This window comes from Pan troglodytes, chromosome 20 (assembly GCF_028858775.2).
Source record: "Pan troglodytes isolate AG18354 chromosome 20, NHGRI_mPanTro3-v2.0_pri, whole genome shotgun sequence".
Classification (NCBI taxonomy): Eukaryota; Metazoa; Chordata; class Mammalia; order Primates; family Hominidae; genus Pan; species Pan troglodytes.
The window spans coordinates 5530998-5555492 of NC_072418.2; the positions used below are offsets into that span (position 1 = coordinate 5530998).

The window sequence follows — 24495 nt, forward strand, 5'->3', positions numbered from 1 at the left end:
GGCCGGCGGGGCGGTTCGCGGCGGGGCGGTTCGCGGCGGTGCCCACAGGACCTCAGGGCGAGTGCGGGCTGCCCCGCGCGGCGCCCGCAGGACCCCGGCGGCTACCCATGCCGAGGTGAGTCCGCGGGAGCCGCCGCCGCCGCCGTCCCGTCCCAGCTGCCGCCCCGCGCGGCCCCGCCGCCGGCCAGGATGCTGGAGGAAGCGGGCGAGGTGCTGGAGAACATGCTGAAGGCGTCTTGTCTGCCTCTCGGCTTCATCGTCTTCCTGCCCGCTGTGCTGCTGCTGGTGGCGCCGCCGCTGCCCGCCGCCGACGCCGCGCACGAGTTCACCGTGTACCGCATGCAGCAGTACGACCTGCAGGGCCAGCCCTACGGTGCGTGTCCCCGCCCACCCTCGGGGCTCCCCGGGCTCCCCGGCCACGCCACTCCGGCCCGGCCAGCCCCAGGCCGATCCCTAGCTCCGGCCTGGGCTGCCCGACCCATGCTCAGGCCCCAGGCGAGGCAGAGCCCTGCCGCCCTGGACCCCCGGGCGCCCTGGAATCCCGGCTCTTCTTGCCTAGCGCCCAGGGACCCCCCGCGCTCGCTCCCACAGCCCCCGGCCCCTGCCTAGGTCTCCCTGCCCCGGAACCCATGGCCGGGCCAATCGTCCCGCGCCCCTGGAGCCCTAAGTCCCCTCTCTCCTGTCCCCAGCTGGGCCGGCGTCTGCCTGCCTTGCCGAGTTTCTCCCTCCTGGGCCCCCTCCGCCCCTTAGGCTTCCTGGTCCTGGCTCACTTGAGCAGACGCTCCCGTCCTGACCTCCAGCTCCCAGGGTCCTGTTCTGGAGACCATCTGGTTGGTCTCTGGATCCACTGGGTCACGACCGTGTTCCCAGGCCTCTCGCCTTTAGCTGACTGCGTTTGGAGTTAAAGGTCCCTGCACTGATTTCTGCCAGGCTGAGCCACCCGACGCGGTGGTCCAGCATTCCCCACCCCCTCCCACGGCCCTGGGTGCCAAGTGCATTTTGTCCAGTGCCCAAATTCAACTCCCCTGAATTTTCTCGCTCTAGTCACCGGCCCCCACGTCTAGGGCCCATTTGTCCCCAGACCCCTGACGCTCTCTGGTCCCAGTTCGTGAGTCATGTTTCAGAATCTGCTAGCCCAGCTTCCCTGGTCTCCTCCCACATCCCCAGTTCAGTCCACTCGCCTGGGGTTCCCTTTGACCCCTTTTCTGTCCCGCCTTTGATGCATACCCACGCCCTCAGCTCAGCCTCCTCACACCCACTTCCCAGAACCCCACTTGTTCCATCTTTACAGGATTTCCTCTTCCCTTTCCAAATTCGCACCCCCTTGGCCTTGCATTCTGCAAGTCTCCCACTCAACAGCCTCGCCCCCTCCCGTCGTGGCCCTGACCCCAGTGTCTAGACCATTCCACATCCCCTTGTCTTTGCCTGGCTATAGCTGTCCCTGACATTCCAGAACCTTCTGGTCCCTGGTTTTTCTTCTTTTCAGCCTGGCCCCTCAGGTCCCTGGAAGTCAAGGCCTGGCCTTCCCTGTGAAGGAGTCCCGTCCGCATGTTCTCCCGGCCCCCTTAGTTCCCAGCCCGGATTCTCTTGGACTGGTCCCTGTCGTCACATCTCAGGCTCAACCTGAGGCCCAGGGACCCCCAGCATCTGCCAGCCCTTGGGGAGCCCATTTCTGGAGATGGAACCAGACTTTGGCCTCAGGTCCCATTTTGCCCCAGAGTTACGATTGTTTTATTTAGAGCCATTGTTGTCAACCGAGGGGACGCTGGGTGATGTCTGGGGACATCTGTGATTGTCACGACCACGGGTGCTCCTGGCATGGAGTGGGTGGAGGCCAGGGACGCCGCTCATTTCCCTGTAGTGCCCAGGACGGCCCCACCCCAGAGAACGATCCGGCCCTAATGTCCACAGTGTCCAGGGGAAGCGCCCTGGGGCCACAGTGGTGGTGTATAAACCCAAGGCCCAGGCTCTGGAGGGTGGGAGTGGAAGGCCAGAGGCTCCTCATGCAGTGACCGCGTTTTCCGTGCTGCTTGGGATTTTCCCGGGGGAAGGGTCCTGACGGGCACCATCCTGTAGAACCGCCTCCATCTTTGCTGCCTGGCACAGGAGCCAGCAGCCACAGGAGGCTGCCGAGCCCCCAAAACGTGGCCTGTGCAACCGGGGGGCAGGATTTTCGTGCTGCTTAAGGGTAATAAACCCAAGTAGCCACACGTGCCTGCGGCTCTCATAGCGGCTTCCGTGGGGTTTCCAGGGCAGTCTGCACCCCAAAGACCCCACTTCTAGAGCTCGAGATACCCTGTTCACACTCTTGGCATCTCCTGCCTGGTCCTCCAGCTCACCCGGCCTCCCTCCAGCCCCCCGGGCAGGTGTGATCTGGTGGCTGCTACACTGTCCCTGGGCAGGTGTGGGCCCCCTTTCTCTCCCCAAGAACCCACCCAGGGAATGCATGTTGGCGGCTCCCTACACTGTCCCTGGTCGGATGTGGGCCCCCTTTCTTTCCCCGCGAGCCCGCCCAGGGAATGCATGTTGTCTATTGAGTGAGCAGGTGTCCCCCCGTTCCCCGGCCAGACGGACGCCCTCTCCAGCCTCCTAGAGTCCCTCCCAGTTTCCTTGTGTGGCCTCTTGTTCTCCGCAGCCTCCTGACGTTCACCCCATTTTCCTTCCCCGATTCCCTCGGCCCCTTTTTGGTGGCACCTCCCTCCCTTTCCCCCGCAGTCCTTTCTCTCTTTCCTCGCTTGCCCACAATCCTGGGTTTTCTTCTGAGTCTTCTTTTCACTGGCCTCCTCCCCTGTACCCTCCTCCCTGGACCCCAGCTTTTCTTTCTCCTAGTGAGGAAGCTGGGCCCAGCTTTCCCTGTATGTGGCATTCGCCCAGCTGGTCCGTGGGCTCCCGGGGTGAGCGGAGGAGCCCGTGGGGCAGCCGCCCTGCCTCAGCCTCCATGCTCCTCATCTGCGCCCTGGGAAGCACAGTCCAGCTCTCGCAGGGTAGGCGAGGCCCAGCCAGCACACCCCTCTGTGTCACTTTGGCCGCCCCGAGAGACTAGGGGTGGTTTGGGCCAGAGCCCTGCCGAGGACAGGCCCTTGAGAAGTCCCAGCGTGCTGCGTTTGAGGCCACCCTCCACCACCATCTTCCCGGTGTGCTTTCACCCCCAGGCCCACTACCCGGAGGAGCTGCAACCCTTACTCGCTGGGGAGTCCTTTCCCAACTTCCTTCCTGCTGCTGTTGGGAGGCACAGGGCGGGGCGGTGCCCTTTGTGTTTGGGTGTGATCTGGGTCTCACTGGCCAGGTGCACAGCACCCCTCTCCTGGGAGTGGACTCTGGCCCTGCCGGGTGAAGGCTTTCTCAGCTTGGTAGCCGTTCACAGCAGGTGGGGCTCATTGAGCTTATGGTCCATGTGAGGTGGGAACCTTAGCACCCCTTGGAGCGCCCAGCTCCCAGGACCCGTCAAGTCCATCAGACTTGCCAAAACTCCTTCATCTGGGATACAGCTGACTGCAGCCTGTAGGTCACGTCTGGCTCTCTGCCTGTTGTTAATAAAGTTTTATCGGCACGCGGTCATGCCCATCCACTGGCATCTTGTCGCTGGCTGCTTCCACGCAGAAACAGCTGAGCCCAGTGATTGTGCCAGAGCCCTATGGCCCGAGAGGGGAAAGGTTGGCCGTCTGGCCCCCGATAGATAGACAGGTGCCCAGGCCACTGTTTAGGTCCAGTCCTGTCACGCCAACTGGTGACTTCTCTCAGGATGCCCGGTGCCCTCCATGGCGTCCACCACAAGTGGCCTCAGCCCATTCAGACGCGGGTCTGAGGGAGTTGGTGCTGGTTTCGCCTCCGCAGAGGGCCGTGTCCACACTAACTTGTGGCCACCCGGCCCGACCCTGGCCCTCGAGGGAGGCTGGGGCCACCCAAGGCCATCTGTGCTCCTGGGGAGATGGGCCTTGGCCACAGAGAGCCCTTGCCATTGGGTCCCAAGCGAGCGGGGGCTGGGATCCAGAGGGCAGCGTGGCCTTGGCTGGTGCTGACGCGAGGCGGGGCTCCGATGGGCGGGGCTTCGGAATGGGAGGCTGTGGCCTTCAGGGAGCTCTGGGTGCTGGTGTCCACCTCTGTTCCTCTGACTTGCTGCTGCTCCTTCCCTTCTCCCTCCTCGCTCACTCCCTATCCCACCTGCAGGAGCTCGAGGCCCGGAGAACGGGGGTGCCTGCCAGTGGTCCTCATCTCCCGGCCCCAAAGGGGTGACATTTGAGTCACCCCTGGGAGGCCAGGGCATGTGGGGACAGGTGGGGTGCAGGGGAGGGGTGCTCCCAGCACTGCAGGAGCCCCAAGGACTCCCTCGAGGTCTTTGCTGCCACGTCCCTGAGGGGCCTCCCAAGGGAAGAGGAAAGGCCCCCAGCAGGCCTGGTGACGTCAGGCTCTGTAGAGGGGAACAGGGGTGAGGCTGCTGGGCCTGGGGTGCGTGGCCCCCTGTGGCTCCTCCATCCCAGGCCTCAGAGCTGGTTCTCTGTGCCCACCTCTTTGTGCTGCACCCGAGACCCCGCCCATTCCCACCTGAGACCTGTGTCCCTTCTGTGTCCCGCCTGTCCACCCCATGCACCCAGCTCAGCCCATCAGACACCCCGTTGGAGCAGGCTGCTTCCCTCCCGCCGCTTCCCAGACAGCACATTGCTGGACACAGAGCTGGGGACTCATGTACGCCCCTGGCCCCAAGCCCGAGGCTCAGCGCAGGCCCCGGGAAGAGCTGCGTCTGTGGGGAGATGAGAGAATGAGGGTCCCCAGCATCCAGCATCCACCTTCAGAGCGAGGCTGGCTCCCACGGGGACGCTGGAGTCGGTCCTGGGCATCGTGATTTTCAGTGCTTCCTGCACGGGTCTCACACGGGAGGCCCCGGGGCCCGCCCCCGGCCCCCCTGCATCAGGTCTGCTTGCGTGCTTTGTGTGGCATCCTGTTGGCTTGTGCAGCGCTGAGATGTTTTAGAGCATTGCTTGTCTTTTAACATTTGGGTGATGTGACGTAAGAATTGGGATTTCCAGCTTCTGGTGTGGTCCACTGAGGTCCGGGTCCCCAGCTGAACGCGGGTGGCCCTTTTAGAGGGGCCGGCGCTCTCCAGGGTCTTTCCAGGGCGACTCAGGTGGCCGTCGCGGTGCGTGGCGGGCAGCAGGGAGATCGTCGCGGTGCGTGGCGGGCAGCAGGGAGATCGTCGCGGTGCGTGGCGGGCAGCAGGGAGATCGTCGCGGTGCGTGGCGGGCAGCTGGGAGATCGTCGCGGTGCGTGGCGGGCAGCAGGGAGATCGTCGCGGTGCGTGGCGGGCAGCAGGCAGATCGTCGCGGTGCGTGGCGGGCAGCAGGGAGATCGTCGCGGTGCGTGGCGGGCAGCAGGCAGATCGTCGCGGTGCTGAGACTTGCAGGGGTGAAGTGGCAGCAAGTGGGGGGTGCGTGTGCAGCTCAGGTGCACGGAGCAGGGACCCCTGAGCTGCGTCTTGTTGGGTGGAGGATGTTATGCTGAGAGAGGAGGGAAGAGCAGTCCCAGGAAGCAAAAGGCAGCGGCGAAACCAGAAGCCCTGGCGAGTTTCCAGAGCGGTGACCGTGGGGAGCGCCACCGCAGAAGTGAATAAGCCCGTGATGGAGCGACAGCCCCAGGCTCTCAGCGACGGCCCTGGCCTTCCGGGGAAGACCCCGCCTCGCCCCAGAGACACCATAGCCCAAGCTGCTGAGCCTCCTGCCGCCCCAGCCCCTGGATTTCTAGAAAGCTTACATGTCCAAGGCGCGGTAGGGTGGTCCTAGAGCAGGCGAGCCCAAGGGTCGCTCCATGCTGGTCTCGTGGCTCAACACGGGGGTTTAACCTGGGGCCCATGAACAGGCTTCAGGGGAGCGGTCCCCAGCTGGGACCCCCTGTAACAGGAGTTGAATCCAGCCTGCCCTTGGCCTATTTAAGAGTTTTGTTGGCACACAGTCCCACTTGTTGGCTTACCTGTTGTATATGGCTGCACTCACCCTGCCTGCAGTTTCAGAGCTGAGTGGTCGAGACACAGACCGGAAATACTCACTCTCTGGCCTGTTGCAGAAGAGGTTTGCCGAGCCCTGGTCTAGGATCCTGTGTAGACTTCGGTGTGGGGTGGGAAGTGTGGGTTTCTCCCAGGAGAAGGGGCTCTGCTCTCATTAGAAAGGGGCCGGGCACGGTGGCTCACGCCTGAAATCCCTGAACTTTGGGAGGCCAAGGTGCGAGCATCACCTGAGGTCAGGAGTTTGAGAACAGCCTGGCCAACAGGCAAAAGCCCGTCTCTACTAAAAATACAAAAATTAGCCGGGCGTGGTGGTGGGTGCCGGTAATCCCAGCTACTCGGGAGGCTGAGGCAGGAGAATCGATTGAACCTGGGAGATGGAGGCTGCAGTGAGCCGAGATTGTGCTGCTGCACTCCGGCCTGGGCAACAGAGTGAGACCCTGTCTCAAAAACAAAACCAAAAAACAAAGATTCTCAGGAGGTCTGAGACCCAGGGTTAACGTGGCACTGAGCCTGTGGGCATGGGCCCGGCACGCGTTCATGGCCCCTGTGACCCGGTGTGTGGGGGGCAGGCTGGGGGGACCCTGGGAGCTTCTCGAATCGGTGGTCTTCCAGGTTGTGGGCTGGGGCTGGGGCTGCTGAGTGGGTCCCTGGCCTGGATCTGTCCCCTCCCGTCGGCCTGGCCACCCGCCGAGGCTCACGACCCCGCCCCTGTGCCCACAGGCACACGGAACGCAGTGCTGAACACGGAGGCGCGCACGATGGCGGCGGAGGTGCTGAGCCGCCGCTGCGTGCTCATGCGGCTACTGGACTTCTCCTACGAGCAGTACCAGAAGGCCCTGCGGCAGTCGGCGGGCGCCGTGGTCATCATCCTGCCCAGGGCCATGGCCGCCGTGCCCCAGGACGTCGTCCGGGTGAGCGTCTGCCCTGCCCCGCCCGGCTCAGGTCCAGAGCTGCGGCGGGAGTTGGAGGCAACTGTGTGACCCTAGGCGGGTCACTTCGCCTCTCTGAGCCCTTTGGAAAGTAGGATGGACTGTTCCCCTGCTCCATTGATCTTCAAGGGGCGATTCTGTCTTCAGAGGACGCTGGGTGATGACCGGAGGTGTTCAGGGAGGGCCGCTCCTGCTGTGGAGTGGATGGAGGCCAGGGATGCTGCTCAGCACCCTGCAGTGCCCAGGACGGCCCCACCCCAGACAGTGATGTGGCCCCAGGGTCCACAGGGCTGCGCAGGAGACCCTGCCTTGAGTGAACAAGACCTGGTAGAATCCAGCAGACGCCCTGGGTGAAGATACTTTTGCAGATGAGAAGGGGTGGGTGGGTTGGGGGAAGCCCTGGTTTTCTGTGAGTGCCCCATGGTTCATGCCGCCCTCTGAGGGCCTGCCTGCCCTCCAGGGACAGTCACTGGGCCCCCTGCTACCCCCTCCAGGGACAGTCACTGGGCCCCCTGCTACCCCCACCAGGGACAGTCACTGGGCCCCCTGCTACCTTGGCACCCCCACCAGGCCAGCAGCCCCCTAAGTGTGTGTCTGCTCCACAGCAATTCATGGAGATCGAGCCGGAGATGCTGGCCATGGAGACCATCGTCCCCGTGTACTTTGCCGTGGAGGACGAGGCCCTGCTGTCCATCTACGAGCAGACCCAGGCCGCCTCCGCCTCCCAGGGCTCCGCCTCTGCTGCTGAAGGTGGGCTCTGCGCTGCAGGGATGGGGGCCGTGGGCGTGGGGAGGCGTCCCCGTCCCGAGGGCTGCGGTCACCCTGGGCTGTTTCTGCCCTCAGCGTGTGGCATCCCTTCGCCGGGGTTAACAGTGGGGGTTCCTGGGCCCTGTATGGACCTGCTACATCACCACCTCCGGGCTGGGACCTGGGACTCTGCATTTTTGCAGCCGCCTGTCCCCCCTCCCAGCTGCTGGCTCTGTGCACACGAAAGACCAGAACCACGGACTCAGGAGGAGCCTTTCCCATCCTCAGGGGCTCGGGGTTTATGAAACACACGGGCATCTGTTCAGTTCTCTACCTGCCGAGGACATTCTCAGCATCACATCTCGAGTGGGCGGTGTGGGTGCGTCGGCGGTGTCCTTACGGAGAAGGGGCACACACCTTTCCTCCAGCCCCGTGAATGGGGGCCCTGGCAGCGAGCTCAGAGCAGGAACCTGGAGCTCTGTGGTGGGACCTGTGGTGGGGAAAGATGGGAGTGGCCGCTGTGGAGAGTGAGGAGAAAGAGGAACTGGAGAAGCCAGCTGAGGGGCCTGCCCGGGGCTGTTGTCAGCTACTGGGGGAGCAGGGCTGAGAAGGGAGGCCAGAGCCCAGGGCCGCAGAGAACAGGCAGGTGTGTCCTGGCCCAGCCCCAACAAAAACAGTTTGGTGCTGTGGTTTCAAGCTATAGTAAAGGAGGCTGAGGCGGGTGGGTCACCTGAGGTCAGGAGTTCGAGACCAGCCTGGCCAACCTGGCGAAAGCCTGTCTTTACTAAAAAAATAGAAAAAGTTAGCCGGGTGTGGTGGCAGGCGCCTGTAATTCCAGCAACTTGGGAGGCTGAGGCAGGAGAATCACTTGAACCCGGAAGGCGGAGGCTGTGGTGAGCTGAGATCACATCATTGCACTCCAGCCTGGGCAACAAGAGCAAAAGTCCATCTCAAAAAAAAAAAGTTTCATCCTACACAGCCAGATCAGTGGAATTCTAGATGCAGAGTTGGCTAACACCGGCCAGGGGCCACCTGTTTTTGTTGATAAAGTTTTATTGGCAGTGGGCCACATTCATTTATGCACAGTCCACGGTGGCTTTCCCAGCAGCAGAACTGAGTTGCCGTGGCTGCGACAGAGACCATCCAGCCTGCAAAGCTGAAAGTGTTATCTGATCCTTTGCAGAAAACGTTCCCAATCCCTGGTCTAGATTAAAAGTCTTGACAATGGCCATTTTTGTTGTGGTAATAGAAAAGTATAGTTCTGCAAATACCTAAGTATCCTGTTAGAGAAGAAGGAAAGAGGAGTCTTCTTTTTTTTTTTTTTTTCTTTTGTGAGACAAAGTCTTACTCTGTTGCCCAGGCTGGAGTGCAGTGGCACAATCTTAGCTCACTGCAACCTGAAGGAGGAATCTTCTACTTGGTGGAGTATTACACAGCTGGTAAAAATGATGTTGAGGGCCAGGCCTGGTGGCTCATGCCTGCTGTCCCAGCACTTACGGAGGCTGAGGCAGGAGGATTGATTGAGGGCCTGGAGTCCAAGATTAGCCTGGGCAATATAGCAAGACCCTTGTCTCTACAGAAAATTTTAAAAAGCCAGGTGTGGTGGTGCATGCCTGTAGTCCCAGCTGCTCAGGAGGCTGAGGTGGGAAGATCACTTGAACCCTTGAACCTGGGAGGCAGAGGTTGCAGTGAGCTGAGATCGTGCCATTGCACTCCAGCCCGGGTGACAGTATGATACTCCGACTTGAAAAAAAAAAAAAATTACAGAGAGTTCCCAGGAGCATGCTTCCCCCAGTGATCATATCTTTTTTTTTTTTTTTTTTTTTTTTTTTTTGAGACGGAGTCTCGTTCTGTCACCCAGACTGGAGTGCAGTGGCACAATCTCGGCTCACTGCAACCTCCACCTCCCAGGTTCACGCCATTCTCCTGCCTCAGCCTCCAGAGTAGCTGGGACTACAGGTGCCCACCACCACGCCCGGCTAATTTTTTGTATTTTTAGTAGAGACGGGGTTTCACCGTGTTAGCCAGGAGGGTCTCGATCTCCTGACGTCGTGATTCGCCCGCCTCGGCCTCCCAAAGTGCTGGTATTCCAGGTGTGAGCCACCGCGCCCGGCCGATCATATCTTACATACCTATGACGATTGTGTTTTCATTTTTATTTTATTTTTTCTTATTATCTTTTATTTTATTTCAAAAGATTGTATTTTTAGGCCAGGCACAGTGGCTCATGCCTGTAATCTTAGCACTTTGGGAGGCTGAGACAGGAGGATCGCTTGATCCTGGGAGGTAGAGGCTGCAGTGAGCCATGATTGCGTCACTGTACTCCAGCCTGGGTGACAGCATGAGACCGTGTCTCAAATTTTAAAAAAAGTTGTGTTTTTAAAATGCTTTAAAGCACAGAAGTGCGGACTCAAAGTTGTGTGAACTCACAGGCATTTTCAGGCAGGCCCTGGCACTAAGTCCCTAAGTGAACAGCTGTTGTTGAGGGCCTGGGAGGAAAGGATCCGAATGGTATGAAGGAGAAATTCCCCAGCAGAACGTTCCAGAAAGGAGATGTGAATAATTTCGAGAGAAGGTTGTCCTAGGGGGAGCACGGGCATCATGTGGTGTCGAAATCTGCTGGTCCCGTCCCCACACCCGGCTGGTTGGCTCTGCCCGAGCCCCCAACCTGGGGTGTCGGTGCTGGGGACGCCCCCTGGCTGGGGCCCTGGCTGGGCCGAGGCTGACGCGCCCTCTCCCTCTCCCTAGTACTGCTGCGCACGGCCACTGCCAACGGCTTCCAGATGGTCACCAGCGGGGTACAGAGCAAGGCCGTGAGTGACTGGCTGATTGCCAGCGTGGAGGTGAGTGCCGCCTGCCCCGGAGCCAGCCCCACGTCCCCAGGGGTCCCTGCCATCCACCTGGCTCCCCGGCTCAGCCATACTAGAGGGGAGCCTCTGATGGGAAACTGGAGTCGGATCGCCCCCCTGCCTGGCTGAAAACCTGTGGCTCCGCTGGCAGCTGCAGGAACCCAAACTCCTCATGTGGCCGGGGAGTCACTCTGTGGAGTGCCCAGGCCCCTGCCAGCCCCCGGCCCATCTCCTTCCTTCCATCATGGGCCCCCACACACCAAGCCGCCGCCTCCCACCCCAGGGCCTTTGCACCAGCTGCCCCTCCCAGGAAGCCCCCTCCAGGCTGCAGCGTCGCCAGCCCCCTCTCATCACATAACCTCACCCGTCAGCCCAGACGCTGCGTCCTCACAGACCCTTCCGAGCACCCCGGGGTATCAGCAGAGTCAAGAGAGGGTGGGGAGCTGCCGGTGCGGAAGTAGCCGCTCAGATCATCAGGGCAGATCCAGAGGGTGAAGCCTGCGTCGCTGCTGCTGCAGCACTGGCAGGGGCCCTAAAACCCGAGAAAGCACCGACTCCTCTAGCATTTCCCCGCGGGACGGCGCCGGTGAGGGGCGCAGATGAGTCCACACAGATGAGGGGTTGCCTCACTGTCGGGGGAGCCCTGAACAAGACGTGCTTGCTGTTTTAGGGACCCAGGCCTTGTTGTGGGGCGGCCCGAGTGGAAAAGCACCGGCTTAGGCCGGGGTGGGGAAAGTGTCCTGGAGGCCCCGGCTCCCCATAGACAGGCCTTGGCGGAGGAGCCCTGGGGGTCGTTGATGGCGGCTGTTGTGTTTGTTCCTGTTGGATTGCACTGTGGGCCCGGGAGGCGCGTCCTATGCCCAGCGCCAGTTATTGTGCAGTGAGACCCGGTGGCCTGGCCTGCATCACTCCACAGTGGCACGGGCGCTGGGCTCCAGATCCCATGGGGCCGTGTCGACTCCCTTTCCCCTGGCTGTGCCCTTTCTCCTGTGAGCAGAGCCCTCTTGGCAGCTGGGCTTTGAGTTCAGCCGTTGAAGGATCTCCAAGTGGAAAAGCATGTTGCAAAAACAGCAAGTAGACTCCCACAGCCAGACGGGGAGTCCCCAGGCCACAGCCGGCCCTCTACCTGCTTTTGTAAATAAAGTTTTTGCTTGTTTGTTTTTGTTTTTTGAGAGAGAGTCTCTCTCTGTCACCCAGGCTGGAGTGCAGTGGCGCGATCCCTGCTAACTGCAACCTCCGCCTCCCAGGTTCAAGCGATTGTCTTGCCTCGGCCTCCCGAGTAGCTGGGATTACTGTCATGTGCCACCACGCCCAGCTAATCTTTTGTAATTCTTTTTTTTTTTTTTTTTTTTTTTTGAGACGGAGTTTCGCTCCTGTTGCCTAGGCTGGAGTGCAATGGTGCGATCTCAGCTCACTGCAACCTCCGCCTCCTAGGTTCAAGCGATTCTCCTGCCTCAGCCTCCTAAGTAGCTGGGATTACAGGTGCCCGCCACCACGGCCAGCTAATTTTTGTATTTTTGGTAGAGACGGGGTTTCACCATGCTGGCCAGGCTGGTCTGGAACTCCTGACCTCAGGTGATCTGCCCGCCCTGGCCTCCCAAATTGCTGGGATTACAGGCGTGAGCCACCGTGCCGGGCTGTGTAAATAAAGTTTTATGGCACACAGCCATGCCGATGCATGTGCAAACCGTCCATGGCAGTTTCTTAGTCGTAACAGACACCATCTGGTCCCCAAGGCTGAAAATATCCCCTCTGGCCCTTTATGAAAGTCTGCTGGCCCCCGGGCTAGAGCGGAATCCGACTTTGGTGGGGTAAGAGGCAGGGAGGGGTGCATACAGACCCTGAAGGAACCCGAATGCCTGGCTGAGGGGCTCAGCCCCGTTCCCACAAACAGTTATCCTCCTGAGGGGCTCAGCCCCATTCCTACAGTTATCCTCCTGAGGGGCTCAGCCCCGTTCCTATAAAAACTTACCCTCCTGGCCGGGCGCGGTGGCTCACACCTGTAATCCCAGCACTTTGGGAGGCCGAGGTGGGCAGATCATGAGGTCAGGAGATCGAGACCATCCTGGCTAACATGATGAAACCCCATCTCTACTAAAAAGTACAAAAAATTAGCCGGGTGTGGTGGCGGGTGCCTGTAGTCCCAACTACTCTGGAGGCTGAGGCAGGAGAATGGCGTGAACCCGGGAGGCGGAGGCTGCAATGAGCCGAGATCGTACCACTGTACTCCAGCCTGGTCGACAGAGTGAGATTCCGTCTCAAACAAACAAAAAAAAGACACAAACAAAAAAAAACTTATTCTCCTGCTCTCCCCGATTTTTAAAGATTTCAACCTGAGGGCCAGAGCAGGAGTGGGTCCCTGTCTGTTCCCGGCTCCACCTCCTCCCTGGAGGAGCTCCCTGGGGCTCCCAGAGTCAGAGGCTGGCACCTCCTGTGGTTCTCAGTGCTGAGGCCGATGCTGGCACCCAGTGGACGGGCCACACGTGGCCCAGAGGGGAGGGGGTCTCCAAGCCCCACACACGGGTCACCTGCCCCGGGAACAGCCAGGCCATTCCCCTGCTCTCTTTCCACAGGGGCGGCTGACGGGGCTGGGCGGAGAGGACCTTCCCACCATCGTCATTGTGGCCCACTACGACGCCTTTGGAGTGGCCCCCGTACGTATGTGTGTCCCCATTCCCCCCACCCCACAGGGCTTGGATTCTGGCTCCAGTCCAGTGCCAAGGCAAAGCGCCTGTAGGGGATGGCGGCCAGGGTCAGTGGCTCTCCCCGTGACGGCCTCTGCCCATCATCCTGGTCCCCGCGAGGGCCTCAAGCTGGGTGTCGTGGGGCTGAAACAGGCCCGGCTCTTGCCCCGGGGTCCCAGGTCCCAGGGCACGGCGGTGTTTGTGTCAGAGGCTGAGCCCAGGGAGTCTGAGTCAGGGTTCCCCGGGCCAGCGCTGGGTGCCATGGCTCCACACGAGGCCTCCTCGAGGCTGTGGTTTGTCCCAGCGAGAGGTCATGGAGCACGTAGCAGAGTCCGCGAAGGGAAAGGCGCATGCGGTGAGTTGGGGAGGCCAGTCCTGGCTTCCAGGCCCTCTCCCCGTGTGTCACGTGGAACACGCCTCATCGTCAGCAGTGAGCTGGGACGACAGCCCAAAGCACTGTCACCAGCGAGGCTTCCAGAGACCCAGCGCCCGGTTCCTATGGGGGCTGCTTCTGCAGCCCCTGCTGCCTGGCCCTTGCCGGGATTCCAGACTCCGGAGGGAAGCAGGGCCCGTGCGTAAACCATGGTGTTTGCAGGAACAGCTTTGGACCCAGAGCCTGTCCTGTCAGCGAGGGTCAGGGGCCCTGCTGCAGGTTCCTGGTCTCAGGCCTGCGGCACAAGCTTGGTTCTGCTCAGCGTGGGTTGAGCAGGAGTGGGGTGGGGGGCATGCACCACGGTGTCAACCAGCACCCTGCCTCCTCCTTTTTTTTTTTTTTTTTTTTTTTTTAATTGAGACAGAGTCTTGCTCTGTCCCCCAGGCTGGAGTGCAGTGGTGCAATCTCGGCTCACTGCAACCTCTGCCTCCTGGGTTTAAGCGAGTCTCCTGCCTCAGTCTCCCAAGTAGCTGGGACCACAGGCACCCGCCACCACACCTGGCTAATTTTTTTTATTTTTAGTAGAGACGGGGTTTCACCACGTTAGCCAGGATGGTCTCGATCTCCTGACCTCATGATTCGCCCACCTCGGCCTCCCAAAGTGCTCGGATTACAGGCCTGAGCCACCGCGCCCGGCCCTGCCTCCTTTGAACACAAATCAGCTGAACCAGGCAGAGTGCGGAGGGTCCGGGCGGATCTGCTGCCTGGCTGAGTGCCCGACCCCTTGGAGGGCCAGGCCCGCAGCCTTGAGAATGCCTGGTCCCGCTGGGCCCACACAAACTCAAGCTGCTCAGAGCAATGCCTCTTGAACTCCTGACCTCAGGCGATCCACCCGCCTCGGCCTCCTAACCTGCTGGGATTACAGGCATGAGCCACCGCGCCCGCTGCCTTTCTCTGTCCTCATTGTCCCCTATGAAGCTTTTTTTGTTTTAAATTTATTTTATTTATTTATGTTTTTTTTTTTTTTTTGAGACGGAGTCTCGCTCTGTCACCAGGCTGGAGTGTAGTGGCGAGATCTGGGCTCACTGCAACCTTCGCCTCCCGGGTTCAAGCGATTTTCCTGCCTCAACCTCCGGAGTAGCTGGGACTACAGGCGCGTGCCACCACACCTGGCTCATTTTTTGTATTTTTAGTAGAGATAGGGTTTCACCATGTTGGCCAGGATGGTCTCGAACTCCAGACCTTGTAATCTGCCCACCTCGGCCTCCCAAAGTGCTGGGATTACAGGCGTGAGCCACCGAGCGCAGCCAAATTTATTTTTTGAGATAATGATAGAACATAAAGTTCACCATTTTAGAGCGTACGAGTGGGTTTTAGTACATCCAAAGTTGTACGGTCTCCACCTCTAATTCCAGAACATTCCATCACCCCAAAAAGCAGCCCCGCCCCATCAGCTGTCACTCCTGGTCCCCTCCCCAGCCCCGGAACCCCGGCATGTGCGCATCCGTCCCAGTGCCCCTGGACTGGCCTGTTGGACGGGTCCTAGGAACAGATCCTACACTGTGGACAAAGTCTTTTGGATCTGGCTTCTCTCACTGAGGAGGGTGTTTATTGTCCCCCTGAATTCAGTGCCACCGAGGTCCCCTTTATATGCTGTGGCCTTGGGACGGTCCCAAGCCATTGCAATGTCCAAGAAACAGTGTGGCCTTATTGAGAATGCTGCTTTAGATCACAAAGGTGCATCCAGCGGCGGGAAGGGCATGTGGTCGGGCTGTGCAGGTCTCCCCACGGCCGGGGCTCGAGGGTAGAAGGGTTGGTCCCACAGAGGGGACCCCGCACAAAGACCAGGGCTGGACAGATGCTGCCCTCTGTGAGCGCATCTGGCCTGGCCCTGGGCTCCAAATTCTGCATGTAGCTTCTCCCGGGCGCGGGCCGAGCCGAGGTGGACGAGGAGAGTCCTGGGCTTGGCGGGGCCCCGCAGACCCCAGGCCATCAGTCGGGGATTGAATACAGGAGGGGAGCTATCACAGCTGCCCACTGGACGTGGCAGAGGGGCTGGGGGACAGCACAGAGATGACCATGGCTGCTGTGGGCAGAGGTCATGGGGCTACGGGAGTACGGTGGGGGTGACGGAGAGATGACTGTGGCTGCTGTGGGCGGAGGTCATGGGGTGCGGGAGCCGGGCGGGGGTGACCGTGGCCTTGCCTCTCCCGTCCCTGTAGTGGCTGTCGCTGGGCGCGGACTCCAACGGGAGCGGCGTCTCCGTGCTGCTGGAGCTGGCACGCCTCTTCTCCCGGCTCTACACCTACAAGCGCACGCACGCCGCGTGAGTGCCGGGGTGGGCAGGGGGATGGGGGTGCGGGGGCCACACTGCCGGACAGCGCTGCCCACCAGGCGCCTCTGCAGATGTTTCTCTGGAGCCTCCTGGCCCCAAAGTGGGCCTGAGCCCAGGAATTGGGGCGCCTTATTTATCGAGGGCTAAGCTGAGCCCTCGCAGGCTCTGTTTCTTGGAGTCCCACGGGGCCCAGCTGCTGCTCACCCCAGGAACCTGCTGGGAATGCTGTCAGCTGCAAGTGTTAGAGACGCCCGGCTAAGGGCCCTGAAATTAGGGGATCCCCTCAGCCCTGTGTGGTCGGGGCCTGATTTTTCGCTGGGGGTGGGGGCCATCCTGGGCACTGCAGGGCGCTGAGCAGCATCCCTGCCCCACCCACTCCATGCCAGGAACACCCCATAGTCATGACAGCCACAGGTGCCCTCCGACATCACCCACTGTCCGCTGGGGGCAGAAGAACCCCTGGTTGAGACCCCCCTGGGTTAGGGAATTCCATGGGCCCCGGAGAGACTGTGTCCCATGATCATCTGCCCCGCTGAGGTCCCAGGAGGCTGCACACATTGAAATCCACACCCTGAGTAGGAAGGGAGAGAGGAGGTGAATCCCAGGAGCTGGGGTCCCCCTGGTTTATCCCGTCTACCCCGTCGGGAGTTTATCCTGGTGTCTGGTGTGAGCAGGGGGCAGACTTGATTTTTCCCCAGATAATGAATGCAGGCTTCGTCCCCGTGGCCCTGTGGACGTCTTTTGTGCATGACTGTGTCCTGGGTGCCACCTACTCCATCCCAGGAGCACCCCCAGACGTAGCAACCACAGATGTCTCCAGACATGACTGTGTCTCCTGTGCGGGGTGGGTAGAATCACCTCCGGGTGAGACCCCGGCCCAGTCACCTGCTCCCGAGACGGTACTGCTGCAGTCATTGTGTCAGCAGTTCAGAGAGGCCAGGGCCACTGTGGCTGAGACGTTTCTCAGCCTTCTCACAGTCACAAGGCGCCGGGAGTCATGTCCGGGTTCAGGCAGGAACTTGGACTCGAACTCCTGGCCTCAAGCGATCCTCCTGCCTCAGCCTCCTAAAGCACTGGGATTACAGGTGTGAGCCACCGTGTCCAGCCAAAACTTGTTTTTTTTTTAAGCTGCAGAACCTCTTCCCCCAGCCCCCCACTGATGCCTTTTGAGAAGCTCATGCTGTCAAAAACGTGTGAACGGGGCTGGTTTCTGCCAGGCCTGGGGGCTTCTTGGCAGCTTGGGAGAGGTTGGTTTTCTGGGGCAGAGGGAAACTGGGTTGGAGAGAGTCCAGGGCAGATGTGGGAAGATGGGGGTAGGGGGCGTGCTGAGCAGTTTTCTTCTCTGACCCTGGTGACCCTTCTAATAGCCAAGGCTGTGTTCCATTAGAATTTTTGGCCTGCCTGGGTGGCTTATGCCTATAATCCCAGCACTTTGGAAGCCTGAGGCGGGTGGACCACCTGTCAGGAGTTCGAGACCAGCCTAACGTGTTGAAACCCTGTCTCTACTAAAAATACAAAATTAGCCAGGTGTGGTGCTGCATGCCTGTAATCCCAGCTACTTGGGAGGCTCAGGCAGGATAATTGCTTGAACCCGGGAGGCAGAGGTTGCAGTGAGCCGAGACTGCACCATTGCACTCCAGCGTGGGCAGAAAGAGCAAAACTCCGTCCCAAAATTAAAAAAAAAGAATTCTTCTTCTTTAAGTGAATAGACTTTATTTTTTTGATCTCCTGGTGTCTGTTGCCTGGTCGGTCACCCCGGTTCCTCCTGGGCTCAGAGAAGCCTCTAGAGCTGGGGTCTAACGTGGGGTGGCACTGCTGCCTGGAGACACTGAGTGATATTGCAGTTGTCATTGGGGGAAGCTCCCGGTATGGGGTGGGTGAGGCCAGGGATGCCACTCAGCACCCTGAAGTGCCCAGGACAGCCGCACCTCAGAGAACCATCCAGCCCCAGTGTCCACAGGGCCGAGGGTTCATGCCCCGCCCTAAGGGGCTGGTCAGGATTTCCTGCTTTGGGGAGACCTTCATACCCTTCCTGGGGGACCTTTGACCTGGCCTGGTCCTCCTCCACCCCAGGCGCTTGCCCGTCAAAGCTAACACTGGGTCTTCCCTCCCAGGTACAATCTCCTGTTCTTTGCGTCTGGAGGAGGCAAGTTTAACTACCAGGGAACCAAGCGCTGGCTGGAAGACAACCTGGACCACACAGGTGAGCGGCCCCGGGTGGGGGTAGGGGTGCCGCGGTGGTGGTGCCGCGGGGAGGCACGGAGGCCCAGGGGTTGCCATGGGGGCAGCCAGGAGGCACAGAGGGAGGGCCGGGGGCCACTTCCTGGTCCCCACCCACCCCGCCAGCTCTCGGTGTCCTGCAGACTCCAGCCTGCTTCAGGACAATGTGGCCTTCGTGCTGTGCCTGGACACCGTGGGCCGGGGCAGCAGCCTGCACCTGCACGTGTCCAAGCCGCCCCGGGAGGGCACCCTGCAGCACGCCTTCCTGCGAGAGCTGGAGACGGTGGGTGTCCCTTTCACGGACGGGTCCGGGGCTCTGCGGAGCACACACATCGGGGCCGGGTTGGGGCATCCTGTCCCAGGGTGTCCTTGCTGTCCACCCCTCAGGCTCTGAGGGCCACACTGTGTCGGGGTCGGGCTGGGGTGTCCTTGCTGTCCAACCCCGGGGCTCTGAGGGACACACTGTGTCAGGGCCGGGCTGGGGTGTCCTGTCCCAGGGTGTCCCCTTGTCCTTCCTTACCCACCACTCACTGCCCGCCGGGGCTCCAGCAGGCCTTAGGGGGACCCCGGGGGCAGGTGGATTTCTCCTCATTTTGCACCCTCGGGGGTTCTGGGAGGCCCCTGGAGCATTTGGGGAATGGGCTGGGGTGGCCGCCATCCTCGCCTGCCCTCTGCTAATGGCGCCTCCGGCTGCAGGTGGCCGCGCACCAGTTCCCCGAGGTACGGTTCTCCATGGTGCACAAGCGGATCAACCTGGCGGAGGACGTGCTGGCCTGGGAGCACGAGCGCTTCGCCATCCGCCGACTGCCCGCCTTCACGCTGTCCCACCTGGAGAGCCACCGTGACGGCCAGCGCAGCAGCATCATGGACGTGCGGTGAGCGCGGCAGTGCCTGCCCGGCCCCTCCTAGGGCTTTCCTGGGGGCTGAGCCACCGGTCGCAACTGCAGAGGCCATGAGAGCCTGGAGGGAGCGGCCCCCACACACAGGCTGCCAGGAAGGGGCTGGTGCGTGGCCAAGGCCGGCTGCACGGTCAGGCCGTTCGCAAGCTCTTCCTTACTGGGGCTAGGGAGGGCGAGGCCAGCAGCCTGAGGTCGTGGCCCCATATAGGACCCCCAGACCCCGTCACCTGTTGAGTTAGGAGCAAGCAGCTCCTGCCTCTGGGCCTCTTCAGGGCCCTGCCACAGCCCGAAAGTCCTGCCTGGCCCCGGCCACCGTCTTGGGGAGCCTGGCCCCCCACCACACCCCGGCCCTTCCTCGCCCCGCCTCCCTCTGGGCACTGTGTCTCTGGCTTCCTGTGTCCTCTGACCCTGTGTCCTGCCCGTCTCTCTGCCATCATGTGAGCCCCTGGGCAGGCTTTGCGGAGCCTGGAACAGTCTGGCCACCCCAGGCTCACTCCCGGCCAGTCCTGGCACCAGCAGGTGGGCGCCGTCTCCTCCCCCAGCGCCCACAGTCCCGGCATAGATCCTTCCAGTTCATCCACTCTGCTCTGCGGTCACTGGGCCCTCAGGAGTGGTTTGAGCTCAGCCATCGGAGACCTGCAGAAGCCAGTGGCGGGAGGGAGGGGCACATCCCTGGGTAATCGCAGTCCTGGAAAGGATGGAGGTGGCGGTCGCCCACCAGCCAGGAAAGATTGCCAGGAAATGAGGGTGGGTGCACGGCTGTCCCAGCTGTGCTGAACTCTCTCAAGACCACCAGGGGTCAGCCCAGGAGGGCCACCTGGGATTTGCGGAGGGTTCCAGAATGGATTCTTCCACCAGGACGGAATAGTCCAGTTTAAATTCTGGAAGAGCAGAAAACCGAGTCAGAAGGAACCAAGGCCTCAGGGCGTAGCCTCACCTGCGCACAGGGACGGGTCAGGGCGAGGGGCCTGGAGGTGTGGGGCCCCCAGTGAATCTGCATCTACATGTCAGCCAAGTAGTTAAAGCTAAGTTTAATTTTTTTTTTTTTTTAAAGACAGAGTCTCACGGTCTCCTAGGCTGGAGTGCTGGGATTACAAGTGTGAGAGCTACCTTGCCTGGCCCAAAGTCCACATTTTAAAACATTGTTTTTGAATCGTGAAGGTCCCGGGTGGATTCTAAGACCCTGACCCGTAACACGAGGATCATCGCAGAGGCCCTGACTCGAGTCATCTACAACCTGACGGAGAAGGTGAGCCCTGAGCCCTCGGTGCCGCCAGCCCCAGCCCCAGCCCTGCCCCCGGCCCCGGCCCCACCCCTGGCCCCAGCCCCGCTGCAGGGGCCTGGACTCAGGGCCATCCCCTCCTCTCTCCGCAGGGGACACCCCCAGACATGCCAGTGTTCACGGAGCAGATGGTAAGGGGGCCAGGCCAGTGGGTGGGTGGGTGGGCGGGGCCAGGCCGTGACTACCGCCACCGTCCCTACAGCAGATCCAGCAGGAGCAGCTGGACTCGGTGATGGACTGGCTCACCAACCAGCCCCGGGCCGCGCAGCTGGTGGACAAGGACAGCACCTTCCTCAGCACGCTGGAGCACCACCTGAGCCGCTACCTGAAGGACGTGAAGCAGCACCACGTCAAGGCCGACAAGCGGTGAGGCTGGGGCTCCGCGCTGGTCCCGTTCAGCCTGGGGCCGAGGGGGACCTCCCCCTACTGCATCTCCCACCCCCTCACCCCTGGGGGATGCCAGGTGGAGCAAATACAAAGAGATGGTGGGACGAGGGCCAGACACGGCGGCTATGCCTGCAATCCCAGTACTTTGGGAATCCGAGGCAGGTGGATCACTTGAGGTCAGGAGTTCAAGACCAGACTGGCCAACATAGTGAAACCTCATCCCTACTAAAAATACAAAAATTAGGCAGATGTGGCAGTGGGCACCTGTAATCCCAGCTACTTAGGAGGCCGGGACGGAAGAATCGCTTGAACCCAGGAGTTGGAGACCAACCTGGGCAACATAGCAAGACCCCATCTCTACAAACTTTTTAAAGTTTTTATTTATTTGTCTTTGAGATGGAGTCTCGCTCTGTCACCCAGGCTGGAGTGCAGTGGCGTGATCTTGTCTCACTACAGCCTCCATCTCCCGGCTTCAAGTGATTCTCGGACCTCGGTCTCCTGAGTAGCTGGGATTACAGGCACCCGCCACCATGCCCGGCTAATTTTTTTTAATTTTTAGTAGAGATGGGGTTTCACCATGTTGGCCAGGTTGGTCTTGAACTCTTGACTTCAAGTGATCCGCCTGCCTCAGCCTCCCAAAGTGCTGGCATTGCAGGTGTGAGCCATCGTGCCCAGTCTCCATCTCTACAAACCCTTTTTTAAGAATTAGCTGGGCGCAGTGGTGCCCCCTGAGAAAGTGCTCTCTCCCCAGGGACCCAGAGTTTGTCTTCTACGACCAGCTGAAGCAAGTGATGAATGCGTACAGGTGAGTGGTGGCCAGCGGGACCTGGAGCCCTTCACCCCCTACGGGTTACAGCCGAGGGGACCGCGGCCCACGGGGGTCTAGGGGTCCACGTTACTGCCCCGCACCATCCTCGACCTCAGGGACCCTGCTTTCTCCACAGAGTCAAGCCAGCCGTCTTTGACCTGCTCCTGGCCGTTGGCATTGCTGCCTACCTCGGCATGGCCTACGTGGCTGTCCAGGTGAGCAGTGCCCAGGCTCAGGTGGGGCAGGGGCCGCCCGCCGGGAGGAGCTGGGCTGGGTGTCTCCAAGTGCATCCTGGCCCCTGGCTCAGCCTAGAGTCACATGACCTGGGGCTCTGGCCCCGCCCACATCCTCACTCCCTCCTGCTGTGTCCCCAGCACTTCAGCCTCCTCTACAAGACCGTCCAGAGGCTGCTCGTGAAGGCCAAGACACAGTGACACAGCCACCCCCACAGCCGGAGCCCCCGCCGCTCCCCAGTCCCTGGGGCTGAGCACGAGTGAGTGGACACTGCCCCGCCCCGGGCGGCCCTGCAGGGACAGGGGCCCTCTCCCTCCCCGGCGATGGTCGAAACACTGAATTAGAGAGCTTTTTTCTGTTGCTCTCCGAGACTGGGGGGGATTGTTTCTTTTTTTCCTTGTCTTTGACCTTCCTTGGAGGAGAGCTTGGGAGACGTCCCGGGGCCAGGCTACGGACTTGCGGACGAGCCCCCCAGTCCTGGGAGCCGGCCGCCCTCGGTCTGGTGTAAGCACACATGCACGATTAAAGAGGAGACGCCGGGACCCCCTGCCCGATCGTGCGCAGCCTCCGCCCACCGCCTCCTGCCGCAAGGGGCCTGGACTGCAGGCCTGACCTGCTCCCTGCTCCGCGTCTGTCCTCAGACGTCCCCTCCCGCTCCCCGATGGTGGCGTGGACATGGTTATTTATCTCTGCTCCCTCTTGCCTGGAGGAGGGCAGTGCCAGCCCTGGGGTTCTGGGATTCCAGCCCCCCTGGAGCCTTTTGTTCCCCATGTGGTCTCAGTGACCCGTCCCCCCGACAGTGGGCTCGGGGAGCTGCACCACCCAGCCTTCCCCTTCTCTGACTGCAGGGTCTGATGTCATCGTTGACAGCCTTTGCTTCGTGGGGGCCTGGCAGGGCCCCTGCCTCCCCGACCCCCGACCCACTGCAAACCCCCGTTCCCCCGCACTCCTCTTCTCCCAGCCCGTCCCTCCGGCCCCTGTGCCTCTGCGGCCCCAGCCCAGCTCCCAGGGCCCTCACCTGCTTGGCCCTGGCCCAGCTCCCTGCCCTGAGTCCTGAGGCAGTGCCTGGTGTTTCCTGGGCTCGGTACCGGGCCCCCAGGCCATCCAGGCTTTGCCACGGCCAGTTGGTCCTCCCTGGGGAACTGGGTGCGGGTGGAGTACTGGGAGGCAGGAGGTGGCCCGGGGAGGCCTTGTGGCTCCTCCCCTCACTCCCTGCCCTGGGCCTCAGTTTCCTCATCTATAGAAAGAATGTGTTCGGGGTGGGGGCGTCAGGTGAGAACGTTTGCTGGGAAGGAGACGACCTGGGGCATGGCCTCTGGGGCCACCCTTCCTGGAACCCGGAGAGGAAGGTCCGGGCCCTCGGGAAGCCTCGGACAGAACCCTCCACCCCGCAGACCAGGCGCCGTGTGTGTGTGGGAGAGGAGGAGGCCCGTGTTGAGCTCAGGGAGACCCCCGTGTGTCCGTTCTTTAGCAATATAACCTACCCAGTGCGTGCCGAGCAGGCTTGGTGGGGAAGGGACTTGAGCTGGGCAAGTCCTGGCCTGGCACCCGCAGCCGTCTCCCTTCCGTGGCCCAGGGAGGTGTTTGCCGTCCGAGGGACCTGGGCCGGCCCATGGGAGCCTGGGGTTCTGTCCAGATAGGACCAGGGGGTCTCACTTTGGCCACCAGTTCTTCGGCCAGCACCTCTGCCCTCCAGAACCTGCAGCCTGGAGGGGTGAGGGGACAACCACCCCTCTTTCCTCCAGGTTGGCAGGGGACCCTCTTCTCCCGTCTGCCCTGCGGGTTGCCTGCCTCCTCCAGAGACTTGCCCAAGGGCCCATCACCACTGGCCTCTGGGCACTTGTGCTGAGACTCTGGGACCCAGGCAGCTGCCACCTTGTCACCATGAGAGAATTTGGGGAGTGCTTGCGTGCTAGCCAGCAGGCTCCTGTCTGGGTGCCACGGGGCCAGCATTTTGGAGGGAGCTTCCTTCCTTCCTTCCTGGACAGGTCGTCAGGATGGATGCACTGACTGACCGTCTGGGGCTCAGGCTGGTGTGGGATGCAGCCGGCCGATGAGAAAATAAAGCCATATTGAATGATCGCCACCAGTGTTTGGTCTGGGGGCTGTGAGAATTGGATTGTGACAACTGTTGGGGGTTCATGTTCCTCCAGGGGGTGACAGTAGGGGCATGGCTGTGTGGAGAGTATGTCACTGACTTGCCCTCTGCTGGAGTGAGGCTCCAGCCTGTCGTGGGCCAGGCCTGTGCCCAAGGCTGCTGGGCCGTGCGGGAGAGGAGGGCCTGTGTACAGGGTCTTGTAGGTGATGGATGGACCTGTTTCCTGGGCCACCATCACAAAGCACCACCAACTATGGGGCTCAGAACACCAGAAATCCACCCTTAGTGTCTCCGAAGCCCCAAGTCCAAAGTCAGGGTGTTGGCAGGGCCCCCAGGGCGGGTCCTTCCTGCCTCTCCTCCCAGCTTCTAGGGCTCCCAGCATCCTCGGCTTGTGGCCGCGTCATTCCAGCCCCCGCCTTGTCTCGTCTTCCAAGGACCTCCGTCACATTGGATCAGGGCCCATCTTGCTCCAGGAAGATGTTCCCCCTAACTAATGACCTCTGCCAAGATCCCATTTCCAATTGAGGCTAAAGGCTGAGGTTGTTTTGGACATGAATCTGGGAGGACTCTGCAACCCTGGATGGCGGGCAGTGGGCTGTGTGAAGTCGGCTTCCAACCCCAGCCCCAGGTTCAGAGAGGTCCCAGCAGGGCACCA

General features: G+C 61.2%; 1 protein-coding gene across 2 annotated transcripts; it reads left to right on the plus strand.

Annotated features, from left to right (window-relative positions):
- NCLN (nicalin) lies at positions 1-23828 on the plus strand. 2 transcript variants are annotated; one of them, XM_524050.9, is made up of 15 exons: positions 1-373; positions 6716-6906; positions 7530-7674; positions 10420-10514; positions 13094-13174; positions 15800-15903; positions 18027-18115; positions 18276-18415; positions 18829-19007; positions 20193-20280; positions 20406-20444; positions 20516-20679; positions 21452-21505; positions 21645-21723; positions 21883-23828. In XM_524050.9, exons 1-15 carry the CDS (start codon positions 190-192, stop codon positions 21940-21942), a joined length of 1692 nt encoding a protein of 563 aa, XP_524050.5. In that variant the 5' UTR covers positions 1-189; the 3' UTR covers positions 21943-23828. The 2 variants fall into 2 exon arrangements, with proteins under 2 accessions (XP_524050.5, XP_009432628.3); XM_009434353.5 differs by having other exon boundaries at positions 13-373; positions 20519-20679.
- The last annotated feature ends 667 nt before the right edge of the window (positions 23829-24495 follow it).